This window comes from Antennarius striatus, chromosome 5 (assembly GCF_040054535.1).
Source record: "Antennarius striatus isolate MH-2024 chromosome 5, ASM4005453v1, whole genome shotgun sequence".
NCBI classification, from domain to species: domain Eukaryota; kingdom Metazoa; phylum Chordata; class Actinopteri; order Lophiiformes; family Antennariidae; genus Antennarius; species Antennarius striatus.
In genome coordinates this window covers 9963046-9979026 of record NC_090780.1, presented here as the reverse complement: position 1 = coordinate 9979026, position 15981 = coordinate 9963046, and the positions used below count along the sequence as shown (strand labels likewise).

The 15981-nt window shown below is 39.9% G+C and overlaps 1 protein-coding gene across 1 annotated transcript in view; it reads right to left on the bottom strand.

The window, feature by feature from the left end:
* Positions 1-7600: 7600 nt before the first annotated feature.
* The window catches only part of foxj3 (forkhead box J3), a 102906-nt gene continuing 94525 nt past the window's right edge, over positions 7601-15981 (bottom strand). Inside the window, exons 8-12 of the mRNA XM_068315104.1 lie at positions 15439-15915; positions 14773-14874; positions 14056-14247; positions 11718-11816; positions 7601-11632 (exon numbers count right to left, since the gene is read on the bottom strand). Of these exons, the coding sequence (XP_068171205.1) occupies positions 11520-11632; positions 11718-11816; positions 14056-14247; positions 14773-14874; positions 15439-15915 (983 nt within the window). The 3' untranslated portion in view covers positions 7601-11519. The remainder of the gene's footprint in view (positions 11633-11717; positions 11817-14055; positions 14248-14772; positions 14875-15438; positions 15916-15981) is intronic.

The following is a 15981-nucleotide window of genomic DNA, read 5'->3' as shown; positions in this document are numbered from 1 at the left end:
GAGTAAATACTCTTACAGCAGAAGATGCAGTACCTCACAGGCAACAAGGGTATGCTAATTTGTTTGAACACATCAGCACCATCAACTGCCATTGAAGGTAATGAAGTGATAATGGGGCATCAGTTTGTTCCACCTCTGTGATGTCTTGTAAGGTCATAACAGCAGACAAACAGACATCTGTTCACATTGTGTCTGGATCCAGTGTTGTGAAACTGGTGTGACACAGCAATACTGTTAAGGTTCAAGTGTGAAACCTTCCCTGGGATCTGGATCTGCAACAGGAAGGTCATTATTTGAAGAGCAAGTACAGAAGAACGCAAAACTAGAAATTGAAAACATCAGGTTCAGGCTTGATGTTGATGTTTGTTGTGTGTCTTTATGTAAGAACAGCTGCACTGCGACACTTTGAGCTGATCCAGTTTGAACACACACACCAAAGTGAAGTCATTTTGTCGCTGCTGCACAATGCCCGTCTGAAAATGGTTCTAATGACAACTGGGACAGGAGCTGTGAAGCGTTAGGTGGTGTAACAGGACCCTGTACTGGACTACCTCACCTTGATGCGCTGCTGATTCTGTGATCTCAGTCTCAGGTTTTCCAAGTATGTCAGCATCACTGATACCTGCTTCCTTCTCCTGAGCTGTGTCCTCGTCCAGGGCTGCTTCTAATTGGACAAAAAATTCTTCTGACATGTGCTTTGACTCATTGTCCGTTAGATCCTCAAGAGTTACTATGAGGATCGGGTCTTCTGAAGCTGTTTTCTTAGTAGTAGGTTCCAATAGATTGGGGACAGCAGGTTTGTCTGTTGCTGTTTTGTTTATCACTGGTTCCTCTTTATTTCTGTTTTCTGTGTCAAGTTCTGTTAGTAGGTGGACAAAAGATTGTTCTTTGTCTGGTATTTTAAGAAAAGATTCTTCATTAATATCCACATCCTGTTCAACATTTCTGTCTTGGACTGCAGGAGTAGACACCCCTGTGGCTCCCATTTCTGTTTGTTGCTGTGGATTGGAAATAGATTCTTCAACTTGTTCCTCCCGCTGTGAGTCATCTTCAGCAGGGTACAAAGGAACAGCGACAACTGGATTATCTGAGGCTGGATCTTCCATTGAATCTTCATCTTGTTCTTCTGTCTCTTCCTCAGCAGGGTACAAAAGAACAATGACAACTGGAGCTTCTGGGGACGGATCCTCCATGGAATCTTCATATTGTTCTAATGACTCTTCCTCAGTAGGGTACAAAGGAACAGTGACAGCTGGAGCTTGTGGGGCTGGATCTTCTATTGGATCTTCGTCTTGTTCTTCTGCCTCTTCCTCAACACGATGCAAAGAAAATGGAGCTTGTGATGTTGAAACTTCGATTAATTGTTCTTTTATTTGCTCTTCCTGTTGCTGCTCCTCTTCAGCAGGGTTCAAAGGATGAGTGTCAGGAAAGTCAGAGCCTGACTCATTGATTGATTCTTCTCTGACTTGTTCTTCCTTTTCTTGCTCTTCAGCGAGGAACAAATGATTAGAGACAACTGGATCTTCTGTGATTGACACTGGTGGTTCCCTTTGTTCTACAGTTAGCTCCACTTGACCTCCTGTAGGAAAGAGTACCTTTTCCTCTTCATCCAATGTCATGAGTAGAAATTGTTCATTAACTTCATGGTTTTCTTCCACATTTGGGGAACCTGCTTCCTCTTCATCTTTACCACGTTTCTGAGGAGCTTGCTCATTTGTTGTTTCTGACAAAGTGATAAGGACTGTTTTGTCTTGTTCCTCGTGACCTGGCTCCTGTTCCTCCAACTCCACAGTGAGGATATCAGCAAGTTCTTTAGGGGATAATTCCTCTGGTGCCTTTCCCCCTGCAGCAGGTTCCCATTGACTTTTCTCCTGTGGCCCATATTCTGCAGGGACTTGATCAACAAAATTCTCTGGTTTTTCTTCAACTTCAGTACTGGAATCAAGGACCATAAGGTCTTTAATGGTTTCTTCTGTATTTCCTGTTTCTGCTGTTTTGACTACTGAGACTCCTAAAGAAATGAGTGGGATTGATGGAGACTCATTTTCCACAGCTGCAGGTGGGGATAATTCCTCTGTAGTTCCATCCTGAGACGAGTCTACAGAGTCAGCTTTAAGAGGGGCATTGTCTTCCTCTAAACATTCTTGTGGAGTTCCAGGTAAACACTTCTGATCTGATGATTCCTGGGACACAGCTTCATCAGCATTATTATAAACCTGATCCTCAATGGAAATCAGTTGTCGCTCTTTTGAAAGAACTGGAATGCCGTCTTTAGAAGGTGATTCTTCAGAAGATAGAATCACTTCCCCTGCAACAATTGGAATGCATTTCTCCTCAACAAATTCTTCCCTCTCTATAAAGTGACTGTGGTTCTCAGTTACTGAGGAAAGCTCTTCTGGACCTCGTTCTTCAGCAACAACGGATGAGTGAAAAACTTTGGAATCTGTAATTGAAGTTAGACATTCAACAACTTTCCAATGCATCAACAGTGCATGTGTACTGTACATATATTTGTTGATGATGTTGATTTATTCTTGCAGTGCTATTATTTTGATTTGTTGCTAAATAAATCTTGTACATTCGAATGAGATCAGATTGTCAACATGTACTACTGTATATCGGTTTAAACTTTAAGGCACTTGTAATGTGAAAGATTCTAAAAACTAAAGGTCATATACAGTATATGAGAGTTTCTAAAACCCAAACCTAGTAGCACCTTGAAACTAAATGGTAAATGTCCCTCAATGTGGGTAAATGTGGGTTAACTGAAAATGGCATCCCACCTAATGATGGGTCATTATGTAACAGTTTAGAAGACAAACATATCAGGTGATCCAAGTTTAATTTTGGGCTCTTATTTTGAGTGAAATACCAACAGGAGCAGGCGTGTTATTTAACAGGCCATGAAAGTATTTTGAGATATATTTGGTTGTTGCCAATGCTTTGTAACACATGAGTGTTATTCTCGATTTTTGTGGGTGACTGAGTTCAGTTCCAAAACTAAATACACTATTTTTTTTTATGCATAGGTTGAAAACACCTAAAGCAACATTTGCTCTTTCTGTCTTAGCTTCTATTGACTCACATCTACTTATCATGCAACTCTAAAAAGAAGTTTAACGCAAAAAATAACAATTACGTTCAACAAAATGTGTCTGAATTATGTTTGCAGCCTGTATGACATATGATATAAATGAAATGATACTATATTGTGGTAGCTTTGAACCATTTAGGAATTTGTCTGTGTAGGTGCTCAGTAATTCCAGGTAATGGTTATTTAGGAATTTCTTATTCATTGGTATTTGTTTAATAAAAAAAACACTACAAGATTGTAACAAAATGCACGACTTACATATTGGTAAAGATGAGCAAAGCTGAATATTTAGGAACAGCACCAGCAACTGAAGAGATGAAGCTTTGAGCATGCTGTTCATCTTGACTGAGTTCTTTCATTAGAGTCCAGCAAAATCCAAACTCTCCAATGCAGTAATGAAACCAGTGCTCTGACTGTGAAGGAATATCCTGCAGGAATGAAACACACAGGGGGGATGTCTGTATGGACACATGTTAAGAGACATGCCACATGGGCATAGCGGGTTGGGCGCGGTAATGAGAGGAGCTGACTGAGATCATATGAATGTCTCTACGGGTGATTCCCTACCTTGGATCAACTGTCCAACAAGGAATGCTTCTCAAAATGCATGGAATTAAGTACTTATAAAAATCAGCTTTCTACACGTTTCCTTAGTTGACTTGATTTACCCGGCTCATTTTTGTTTTTCTATATGCTATTGGTCTGTGCAAGATTTTCCCGGTTTGTCCTAGTAAAGAAATTATTTTCATTATCAATAGTTAGTTGTCAAAAAGGAATGATTAATGTAGTTGTCCTAGGAAGCAATATTGCATGGGTTTAGTTTACTGGGGGTATGCTGAAGCTGCAGTGTCATCAAGATCTGCCAAGAAGGGATAGAGGGGGGGAGGGGGGGTGAAGGCAGAATGCACTGTGGGGATACTTTGTGGGGGTCCTTGGTGTCAGTCCATAGTTCTGTTCATCCACTTATTCTTACGCTTTTTCTTATAATTCTTCGATGTTCCTATGCTTCTATTTATGTTATGTGTATTTATGTAATTATGCAATGTCTTTTAATCTGTGTCAGCTACTGTTAAGTGTATTTATGTATTTTTTTGTGAGCAGATGATATTTTGAATTTCCTTCAGGATTAATAAAGTATATACTATCTCATCAACTAAGAAATTTCCGTTGCACGCATGGGAGCAGCAACGATTACAGATGAAAGATGACTGTAATGATCTGGCAATGACACCTACAGACATCTGACAACAGCAAAAAAGAAACATGTGGATTAATCAAAGAGTTCTCAGAACCAATGTTAAAATTTACATTAATGGTTGTTTAATAGAAGTGGCGGGCCGTGCATTTCACACTTAGGCCTTCAGTGATGTTATACTTAGGCAAACTTGCATGAATACATCCCATAATACTGTAAGCGGCTCCCAATGCTGCAACAATGTAGCGTTCAGGACTGACTGACAAAAACCATCACTTCTAAAGGGGCATCTCCTTTTATTGTCACTCACGCTGAATAAACCTGCGGCCACACCTTTATAGACGTCACACAACTACATCTCAGAACAAAACCGACTGAAATGATCATCACTTATGACACCACAGCTAGAGAAACAAAATACAGAAATATACTAACACATTACTAGATGTTGCATCACCTCTATCATGTATAAAATGGGCTATTTTCCAGCAGTGATGGCATTATAATGAAACAAGTCTCTTTTAAATATAAAAAATTAACAAATAAAATGCTTGTACTCACCAAAACAGCTGTTCAAATGGCTTATTTAAACACAAAATCCATTCTCCTCTCTTTCCTCATAAACACTTTGATGACTTGGTTGTACAGTTTATTTGTGCGTTTTAATTCCAGTAGCAAATCCTTTTCTATTGACATGGATGCCAGCGCTGAAAGTGCGTCTTTCCAGTCTCTCTTGTTTCAAAAGAGATAACTTCTCTTCAAATGTGCGTCTTGAAAATGGCGTTGTGTTTATATTGGCAACCAAATCTTCATTTTGTCCTCCTTCAGCCATTGTGGCAGCAAAGAACAAGTGGGTTTTTCAGATTCAAAACGCGTGCAGACTTCTCCTAAAGCTCTACACTCTAGTAGTAACCTGACTCTTATGATCTGCATAGCGCCGTCTTCGCAGAGTGAGTATTCAATCACAGGAAATGTACATGTCAGGACAACGTGGGCTAGCTAGCAGGTCCTAGAAGGCCAACTCGTAATCTGATTGGCTATTGCGTCTGTCTATTAACCATACGTGCCCATTTTCTCACAGTGCAGGGAGGCCTGCATTTGAGATTCTGAAAGACCTGGGCAGATTTCATTGAACTTGGCAACACAAGGTAGCTAAATTCTGATTGGATCAAAACTCTTTAACCCTTATTGCATGATCGCAACCCCGTGTTCAGATCACATGATGTTTCTTAACCATTCGTAACAAATAAAGTCTGTCACATGGATTGCTGTGCGCATGTTTACGAGACAGTATAGATGTGAAACTGTCTTCCAGTTTTTTTATTTTGAGCTGATTGACCCCGTTAAAACCGAAGATATGACTGTTTACATTTGATCTAAGACAAGAGGTTCAAATGGCTTTTATTGGTACAATCAGATGGCAGGCGCCGTGTTTCTGTCCGTATAGTCGCCGCTGTGCAATCGGGGATGCATGTGTTCATGTGATTCGAACATGTCTCGCAATTCGTGCATTTTGTCATGTGATGCAAACATGTCTCGTGATTTGTACATTTCACCTGGCACTGTGTTTTATTTTGAAAAACTTGGAAGAGTGGCATAAGTGACAAACTGTATATAGTTATGTTAGACGCCTATGGCAAACCTTTTTGAGTTCAAAATCAAATTGATGAGAATGGTTTTGGTTTTTATGTACAATAAAATACGATTTGTTCCATTTTTGAATTTGACTGTGTCTATTGTGACCCAACAAACTCCTTTGAAGAGTGGAATAAGTGACACAAACTGTATATAGCTATGTTAGACGCCTATGGCAACCTTTTTGGAGCTCAAAATCAATTCGATAAGTATGTTTTTGGTTTTTATGTGCAATAAAATACAATTTTTTCCATTTTTGGAATTGACTGTGCGTGACTATTTTGCCTCAATATGGCAATTTAGTAAGTTATAGGGAAATAAGAACTATCTCTTCATATGATAATTTAATAATTAAAATAATTTTTAATGTGGTATATAGACAAATATCAAATGTACCAAAAAACAGCCAAAATAGCTCAGGGATCTAAGAGTAAATCTAAAAATAGAACACTGACCCAGTGCTGGCCTATGTCATATTATATCCTAATGTGTGTCTGTTTTTATATATATATATATATATATATATATATATATATATATATATATATATATATATATATATATATATAAAGGAAAATGTATTAAAATATAATTAACTTTTATCATAAATATTATAATTTCTGTTTATGTTAGGCCAGCAGAGAAGGCTTTGCTGGCCCTGACGACCCACTCCTGTTTAATAGTCAACAGAAAGTTGCCAGAAAAGAATGTTGTCTGCAGGGGAAAAAAATCAAAATGATTAATTTGGTCATGTGTATACTATTCTAATTCGTATATACAATCAACCCTCGGTTTTCGAACATAATCCGTTCCAGAAGGCTGTTCGAAAAGCGAGTTGTTTGAAATCCGAAACTATTTTCCCCATTATAATTAATGTAAATAATTTTAATCTGTTCCAACTCTAAAAAACAACTTTTTCCAAGTTTTTTTTTTACTATTTTACACCATAAACTGCACTCTATACTGTTTACCATGAATAAAAAGGGGTAGAAATAGACACTGTTTTATTTTAATAAAAGATATCCTATCGAACTTTGAACATGAATGCGCTACGGAGGAAGCATCCTGGGCAGTTTGCTCGGCTCCTGAGTGAGTCGTGTTCAGGTACGCTCGGCTTCTTTTGGTTTACACCATAAACTGCACTATATACCGTTTACCATAAATAAAAAGGGGTAGAAATAGACGCTGTGTTTTATTTTAATAATAGATATCCTATTGAACTTTGAACACGAATGCGCTACGGAGGAAGCATCCTGGGCATTCGAGTTCGCTCGGCTCCAGAGTGAGTCACATTCAGGTACGCTCGGCTTCTTTCGGTTTGGACGAGAGCGGAATTTTGTTCGAATTCAGAGACGTAAAATTCTCAGATTTTCTGGTCGAAAACCGATTTGGTCGAGAACAGAAGCGTTCGAAAACCGAGGTTTGACTGTATATTTGTTTTTCTGTGTAAGTTGTGTAAACAATTGATTGGATAGCGTAATCCTACTATGACCTAGAAAGTGATTCAAACCATCTTAATGAGTTTTATTAATATTTACTGTTTGAGGGGTTTGATATTAAAATGTGTTCTTGGCATATTTAAAATATGACACTGAAGATTTGACTGAAATATCCTGTTATCTAATATTAGAGGCGGTCTTCAGGAACAAAGCTCAAACAGTACATTAATCCACAGTGAAGTTACCATATTTTATTTCTTTAAGTGCCATTCATGCATATTGGGGAAGGGGGTGGGGTGGGCGGTGGTATAGACATTTCTAATAACACTCGAGTTATTTTACAGCACTAAACGAATACAAAGAGTAGCTGTGTCACCTCGTTGGACAACAAAAGTAATAAACCGTGCAATAAACAAATAAAAGGACAAATAGAAGGAAATAAAATACAAGAAATGACAAAGACAAAATAAAAAAATGACTGAAAAATAAAAACACAAACCAAATATATATTATCAACACTGAAACACTGAATGTAGAACCATAGTACAGTTAAAAGGTAGTGTCACACAAAAAGCCAACGCATTTTCATCACATATATACAATATAGATATATACATACTGTCACCCTCTGATTGGACAATAACAAAATACTCTATTCTTTTACCTCCTCTCTATCATGAATAAGACCCACCCCTGCCTTTACACCCCACCCCCAAGAGGAAAAATGGATGATTGAAAAGACACTTATGTACAAGCACAACAACACACCAGCACTGAATAAAATAGGCCCCAATCAGCAGTACTTGTTGGCAGCTCTCTCCCATATTGTAACTTTTTTCTAAAATCTTTTTCCTTCTAATAGTAATCTCTCTGGCAGGTACATGTCAACTGGAATTTAAAAATGTCATTTGTCTATTGAAAAAAAAAGACCTTAAATTCACAAAAGCAAACACACCCACAGACGTACGTACGTATGTACGCACACACACGCACACGCACACGCACACACACACACACACACACACACACAAACTTGTGATTGTGATTTAGCCACATCTGTCAGTTCATCTTTTGCTTTCCATGGGCTGTTTTACTCAAGAATAGCTTGTGTGTCAGTCTTCACCTGGAAGAGCTGAAACAAGTCACCTTCATGCCGACTAAGGACATATCAGGACAAAAGAGTCCTAGTGAAAACACACTGACACTCTTCATTTTTTTCTTCAGGATGCAGTCCTTTGGCCCACTCTCTCCTAAAAGTCATGATTTGGGTCACTCAATTGGCTAAGTATCAGATCTGAGCACTTATAAAGAGATTCTGGCAGTTGAGCAAAACTGTAAAAACTCCTAGTAGAATATCCACAGGCGCATACAACAGCAATCGCAAACAAAAAACAAAACATTGCAGAATGAAGCAGGAGTAGACAAGTAAAAGAGAACAAAACTATTAGAATGGAAATATAAAAACGAATGGCAGTATGATCAGCAGACTTCATCCAGCAGAATATTTAGTGAATGAAGCTGGGTCATTTTAACATTTAAAGAAACTGTGTCCAAATGTGGAAACAAATGGGGCTCTAATGACCAGTAAAACATTTGTTTGGGAAATGAAAAGTGCCTTTTCTCACAATAACAAAAAATCTTTTATGATTGTCATTCAAATTTTGAAATAAAAACTACCGTTAACACTTGACTCTCCTGCTTCTAAATAATCTTCAAAGAATAGTTTGACATTTTGGCGAAAACGCTTATTTGCTTTCTTGTTGAATGAGAAGTTCAATATTAGTGTTGTTACTGTAGGGTCAATACAAATCTACAGCCAGCAAACAATTTAACACAAGAGACTGAAAATAGAGCCGAACAGCTACGCTGGCTCCATCTGGCCGTATTGCACTGAGCTAGCTGCTCCTCTGGTTCCAGTCTTAATGCTAACAGGCTGTATCTTTACATTTACTCTATAGAAATGAGTGGTAACAATCTTTCTGGCAAGAAAGAAAATAAGTGCATTCCTGAAAGTGCAAACCTATTCCTTTTAACAAGTACAAAGAGTACCATAGATGCAAAGCACCACAGACAGTTCAGCAGTATTGCAGAACAGAAACAATCCTTTTAATCATTAAATGTTGCTTACGACTGCCTGCAGGCATCAGACAGCCTGAGAGTGAATGTATAAAAGACTAAACGTGTACGTGGGTGGCTCGCTTTTGAGATCCGGGAGGTGCTTTGCATCTTTAAAATAGTTCTAATCAATTTAAGGTCTAAGTGTGCAAAGGGCAGTTATTAAGTGTCTCTATGTTCAGCACCTGTCTGATTGAGAAGCCACTTGTTACAAGTCAGAGGACAGGTTTCCAGAACCACTGATCTCCTTGTTCTGTGCTTAAGAGACCCTTCCCACAAAAAATGCATGTCTCAAAAAGTGTGCATCTGCATTTTGTGCTAATTGATACATGTCGCATTAAAAGAATTGCCACAATCAATCATGGCTCTGAAGTTAAAATAAAATCAAACCACATATACACTCACACCCTCATCATGTACTGCATCATGAGTACATTTCTCACTCTGTTATGATTGTATAATAGCAAAATCTAACGCTATCAAACCATCACAACAAAATGATGAGAAGAAAAAGAAAATATCCACAAGTTAAATAACGGGAGTGACAATAAACACTGAGATTAGCCTTGGAAACAGTTTTGCCCTTTTCAAATGGAACGTCCAACCTGTGATGATAACCCTTTTGATCATTAACAATCAATCTATAATGATCAATGGCACATGTGTCAAACTCATGGCCCAGCTGAATCACTATTTTAGTGAGAGAAAAGCAGTTATAATCTCTGCAACTTGACCTTTTCAGGTCAAAATATTACAGGAACAATAAATGTAATGACTACTTGACCTGCAACAAAGGCCCCTTGTGTGATTGAGTTTGACACCTCTGATCCATGGTCTCATAAACCAAGGTTGTGTAATGTTTTCTAAAATGCTGGACTATCTGAACAAGATCAAACTATTTTGTACTGTTTTGTTAATTTAAATTCATTTTCTTCTTGAAAGATGGAATCAAAGTGATCCTGGATTGTAGAGACTAACGGAAATATAAGAATATCTGAAAGCTATCCGAGGTTTGCTCAATGATCAATATGCTACTCATCAAAAATAGATGAACTTTACCATTAGACTAACCTGATTATATTCATTTGCTTCAAATTTAACAAGAAATTCAGATTTGTAAACCAGTTAACTAAAATACAGAGAACAGAATACCTGAACATCAAATGAACCTGGGTTAGTTTGAAATGAGAAAAATGTCTGACTCTCTCCTTCCTCTAACATTCAAAGATCTTGAGACGTAGAACCAAGAAGGGAAAAAAAGTGAACCTGATCACATTGGTTGGCGAGGACAACGGATCACAAATTTCCATGATCTCGTAATTTTTCTCTTGGTGAATTAAATTTCAAGTCTGCTTTAATATTAAACACCCTGTTCAAAACCTCACTTATTGTAAACCAAACTCTACCATCAGTTCAGCCAAATGTGGGGCCAACTTTCTCCCGAAAGTGACCAACAAGCGCCATTATGTGACTCACAGAGACGACCTGTGTTTCTTTAAAAATAAAAATATAATGAAATTATTTTCTAGAGAGAAAGATGATAGATAGATGAGAGATAAACTCATCCGAGAGGCAGCTGAGGCCGATGTCAACACAAGAATTACAAGCTGAACACGTTGCTCAAATCACATAACAGTTACAGAGCAGGGGTCAGGGGAGGGAGGGCTTTGGAAAGCTGCTGGCTAGGGGACAGGGGTGGCTGAGGAGCTGAGGAGCACGTGGTTTGGACTTGAATGTGTTCTGCTTGTCTCTAGACAAGTACGTAAGCAATCACTTTAACATGTCCCACTAAATACGATTGTCTTCAAGGTAACGTGTTCTTGTTACGTTTTGCTTTTGTAAAAATGTCAGGACTCTGAAGTCTGTCTTCCTCCAAAGCTTGTCAAATGTTCTTCTGCATCCCACCCAAAGTGGTCTCCTCATCTTTTTTCCTCTTCCTGCTCCTCCTGTAGCCTTTGAGCTTAGCCTGGCTTCATCTAGCTTCCATCTCCTCTCCTGGCACCCTTTTGGTTGCAAAAAGAAAGAAAAAAAGGTCTAGAGACTAGACAATAGAGTCCCAGTCAAAATCATCCTGGATGTCATCAGCTGGCATGCGATGCATCTGGAAGTTTCTAGTGGGTAGCATGTGCTGCTGGTTCATCTGTGCATGGTGTCCTAGAGAGAAGGAAGAGAGACTGGTGTATAAATAGTCAAAGAAGATTTGCCTTCCATTTTGTTTTTCTCCATTGTTTGTTGTTACCTGTCATTGTGGGACCTGTGCTGCTCATTGGAGGCATGTGGGGATATCCTGGAGGGCCCATCATGGACATGCTCTGTCTGGAGTCCATGTAGAGATTTCCTAAGGAGGAAAACAAAACAAAACTTAATTTCAAGTCGTCATCAACTCATGTCTTCTGACTGTTGGATGCAATTCAATAATCATGATGTATAATTTACATGGCTAGACACTCGTTTTTCTTTTTGAAAAGAAACTCGTTGTCAGCTACAATGAGTCGTGGAAATTTATGTTCTCATAACAAAATTACTAATAAACTTTGATGTTTTGGCATTTTGGAGTAGTATCCCAAGTGATCAGAGTCACAGAGGGGACTAAGGCGTGTTTTGTTGCACACTGCTAAATTCAATGCTATATTTCTTCAGGCCTGTAAATATTGAGCAAATCAATAACTTGGGGTTGTTTCTACTGAAGTGATCACAAGCTAAAAGGCTGAGGGATGACACTGGTTGTTTGCACTCCGAGACAGAAGAAAACAGAGAAGGGATCAAGTTCTTGTCTTGCAAGTCACAAAGAAGTCTCAAGTTCTTTCCCATTTAACTCAAAGAATGTCCCAAGATCTATGCAGTTCTTCCAAATTTCCCAATTTGGGATGGATAAAATAAATATTTTTTCTTACTGTTGCCAAAGTGTTTTGCATACCAGGAGATTTAAAATCTAAGGTTTGGAATCCATTCCAGCATGCATCAGGTAGTCCCAATCCTTGTATGTGTATGAAATTTTGCAAACATATGACTTAATGGATGCTAATTTTGGATCCCCAAGTTGACTCAGGAAGAGGTAAAGGAAATCATCAGCCTGAAGAAGGAGGCCTTTGGGGTTTGATTGTTCCAGGGCCGTCCTGAAGCAGCAGAGACATACAGAGTAGCCAGAAGAATCACAACTTTACAGATGCTGGAGCAAATGTTCCTTTGTGGAAGTGAGTTCAGAGAGGCTACAGAGGACTTTAACTCAAGAAGTTCTGTCAAACTGTAAACTCCAGAAGGGAAAGCATGGATTTGCAATGACTGTGTTGTCCATTGGTGAGCAACAGAAAGAGCGCAGAAGCTCTCCTGTTGCAAGCTGTAGTGGGTGAGATTTTCCCAGAAACACTAAAGGCTTTGGACATTGTTGTGGAGGACGAGACAGCACCTGTGGAATGGAAGAGTGGGGTGATCGATCCACTTTTGAAAAAGGGAGATGGAGCATTCCAATTAGAGGTCAATCACATTCCTTAGTCTCCCTGGGAAAGGTGACTCTAGGGTGCTGGAAAGTAGGCTTAGAATAATTTCCCACCTCAGATTCAGAAGAAATGATTCCATACTGGTTGTTACAGTGTATCAGAAAAAACATGGATTGTCTTCTCAAAGTTGGGGTCGACTCACTGGCACAAGTGAACAGGAAACCTAAGGGTCTTCTTCATGACTGAATGGAAAATGGACCGGGAGATCGATATGCAATTCGTCGTGGACTCAGCACAATTGTGTGCGCTGTATTGGTCCATTGTGTCGGAAAGAGCTGAGAAATAAAGAGAAGCTCTCAAAATTACCAGCGAGTCTTTGCCCCATCCCGAGCCTATGGTCAGAAGCAGAGGTGACGAAGACAATAAGACTGCAGAAAAAAATCCGTTGAGCTCAGGCTTACAGTTAGTGTGAGGAGCTCACACACCAGCAAGAGGGACGTCTGCAATACGTCTGCAATCTTTGATATCAGCTGCTGAAGCCCACACCCTGTGTGAGTGTGTGCGTGTGTGTTTGTGTGGCTCCGCGGCGCATTGGCGTTGCACCTGGAGTGTCCCTTGCCTCACGACCCCAGTTCAGCACCCCGCAACAGCAGGTGAAGTGGCTTTAGAAGATGAATGGGAAAAAAAAAAAAAGCTTCACACACTCAAATGACCACAGTCATTGGTGTTAACGTCCAAGTAAAGCTGCAGTCTCTTTTGAAGTCTTTTCAACAGACATCCAAATTTTTACTAGAGTCAGTGTTAAGAAGGATGAAATAAATGTAAGGTAAATTCATTAAATGATCGGTTTGTAACTTTGAGATTAAAAACAAATGACAATGAATTAATAAAGACCCCACAGTCAGAAATACATACATTATTGTTGATTTGAAGTTTCATGTACTGTACAATTACACCGGCTTTTCCTAAAGCAGAAAAACAGCTTAAAGGCTTTCATCCCAAATGATTTAAGACGTGGGACATTTCCCTCCCATTACATGAAAAACTTGCAATGTCAAAATAAAATCCACTCAGCACAGCTTGACAAATGAAACGGACATGAAACAGGTTGTAGTGTTATGGTAGGACATAGGGTTTCACCTGTGTTGAGGTGCTGACTGGGTTTGTTGGGGTGCATTGAGCCATGACAAACAGTAGGCTGCACTGCCCCCTGTGGCTGGATTACACCAGTACGGGCAAAAAACTGATTTATGGATGAGCAAAGGTCGGCGATCTGTGTGGGTTCCAGGGACCAATTGTTCAATTCCGCTTGTCTCATACTCTCTCTTAATCCTGAAAAACAAACAAACAAAAAAGGATACAGACCAAAGAATCAGAACTACCATCACATTTAGTCATCATGTCTGCCTGCACCAAAATGCCATTGCGAGACAGAAATGTAGTGAACAGCCGACTGTCCAAAGAATTTAAATTTACTAAATGAGAAACTAATTAACAGACGCGAAGCGCAAACTTTGGTTTCGATATGTATTCATTATGCCAGTAACCTTCAGTGGGTGATAATTAAAAAATATCCTACCTTGCAATCCTAGCCTGTAATTGGATAAACTGACCTGCTGAGCTCAGTGTTTTGGTAATTAAACTTGAAGGCAGTGTTATTTAATTGAAGAGCTCAGTTTAATTAAACTCACACTCAACTCCAGTGTCAACACTTCAGCATTCAATCAAAACCTGGAGCAGTACTGTACAATCAGCTCCTCTCTTTAAATCTTTGTTTCTCCTGTTACCTTAAAAAATATAAATTTCACACAAATAAATCCCACATTTAGCATTTTATTGGTAGTGTCCGAACTGCACCTTGGAAAGGTGAAAGATCAACATCAGCCCAGTTATAGCTGCTAGCAATACGACAGCTTTCTTTCAGTGCATCCAGATTTGGGTACCAGTCTGACAGTAAACCTGCAACACACACACACATACAGGACACTAACTGTAACATCACACATGTAGACTTGAAGGTTACACGTCATTTTGTCTCCAACATGAAGTTCACCCCTAGAGAAATGAGGATTAATTACCGATTTCTGGAAACACAATTATTGTGAGTCAAATTATCATTCATGTGTGTTGGTAAGCAGATAATGACTTTATGGTTGTGTTGGCACTTATGTGCTGCTACATGAATGAGAAGGTATCGCCCCATCCAAGCTGATCAGGCGTTTAGATAGTTCAGTGCCATGTTTTTGCCACTAGGAGGAGCCAGTTGCCTCTATAAGGCTGCACAACCCAGTGGTTGCAGCATTGCTTTGTTCTCACCTCATCAGAGATGATAAATCAGATGATGATTTACTGCTTACCACATGTAGCAATTTATCAATGATTTATTTAAAAAAAAAAAGAGGACATACGCAAAACTATATTCAGCCGAAGACATTTGATCTTGAGGATGTGTGTGTGATGAAGGGGATGAAGAGGAAGGCAGCGCTGGTTCAAAGGAAGACAAAGACAGACAGAGGGTCTTACCTGTGTTGCAGGCCATCTGTTGCTGGGTAGGATGGGGCTGGTGGGAGAGGCTCTGATGCTGCTGTCCGTGTTGAGCAGGGTGCTGGCTGTGCTGCGTGTGTTGGGAGGGGTGTGGCGTGTGTTGCTGTGGGTGCTGGCTGTGGGATGGGTGCTGCGATGGGTGCTGCCCGTGTTGGGAGTGCGCAGCGTGCTGGGAGTGCTGCGGGCGCTGATTGTGCTGGGTGTGTTGGTTGTGTTGGTTGTGGGGGCCACCGTGTGGCGGGAGGTGCTGTGCGTGTGGCGAGCCATGGCCAGGGTGAGCCTGGGACGGATGGGACAGGGGTACCTGGCCACTGTTGGTGGAGTGGTTGTTGGGGTGGCTGTTGGGCTGGTTGTTTGACAGGCTGTTCTGAGTGTTAATGGTGCCGCTGGGGGAGTGCTGATAGGAGCAGGAGGTGTGGGTCTGCTGGGAAGAATCTGAGGGGATGCCCATCAGACCTAGGAAACAAAACACACAAACAGAAAGCTTGCAATAGTCCTGACAACATGTGATGGAGCAATTCA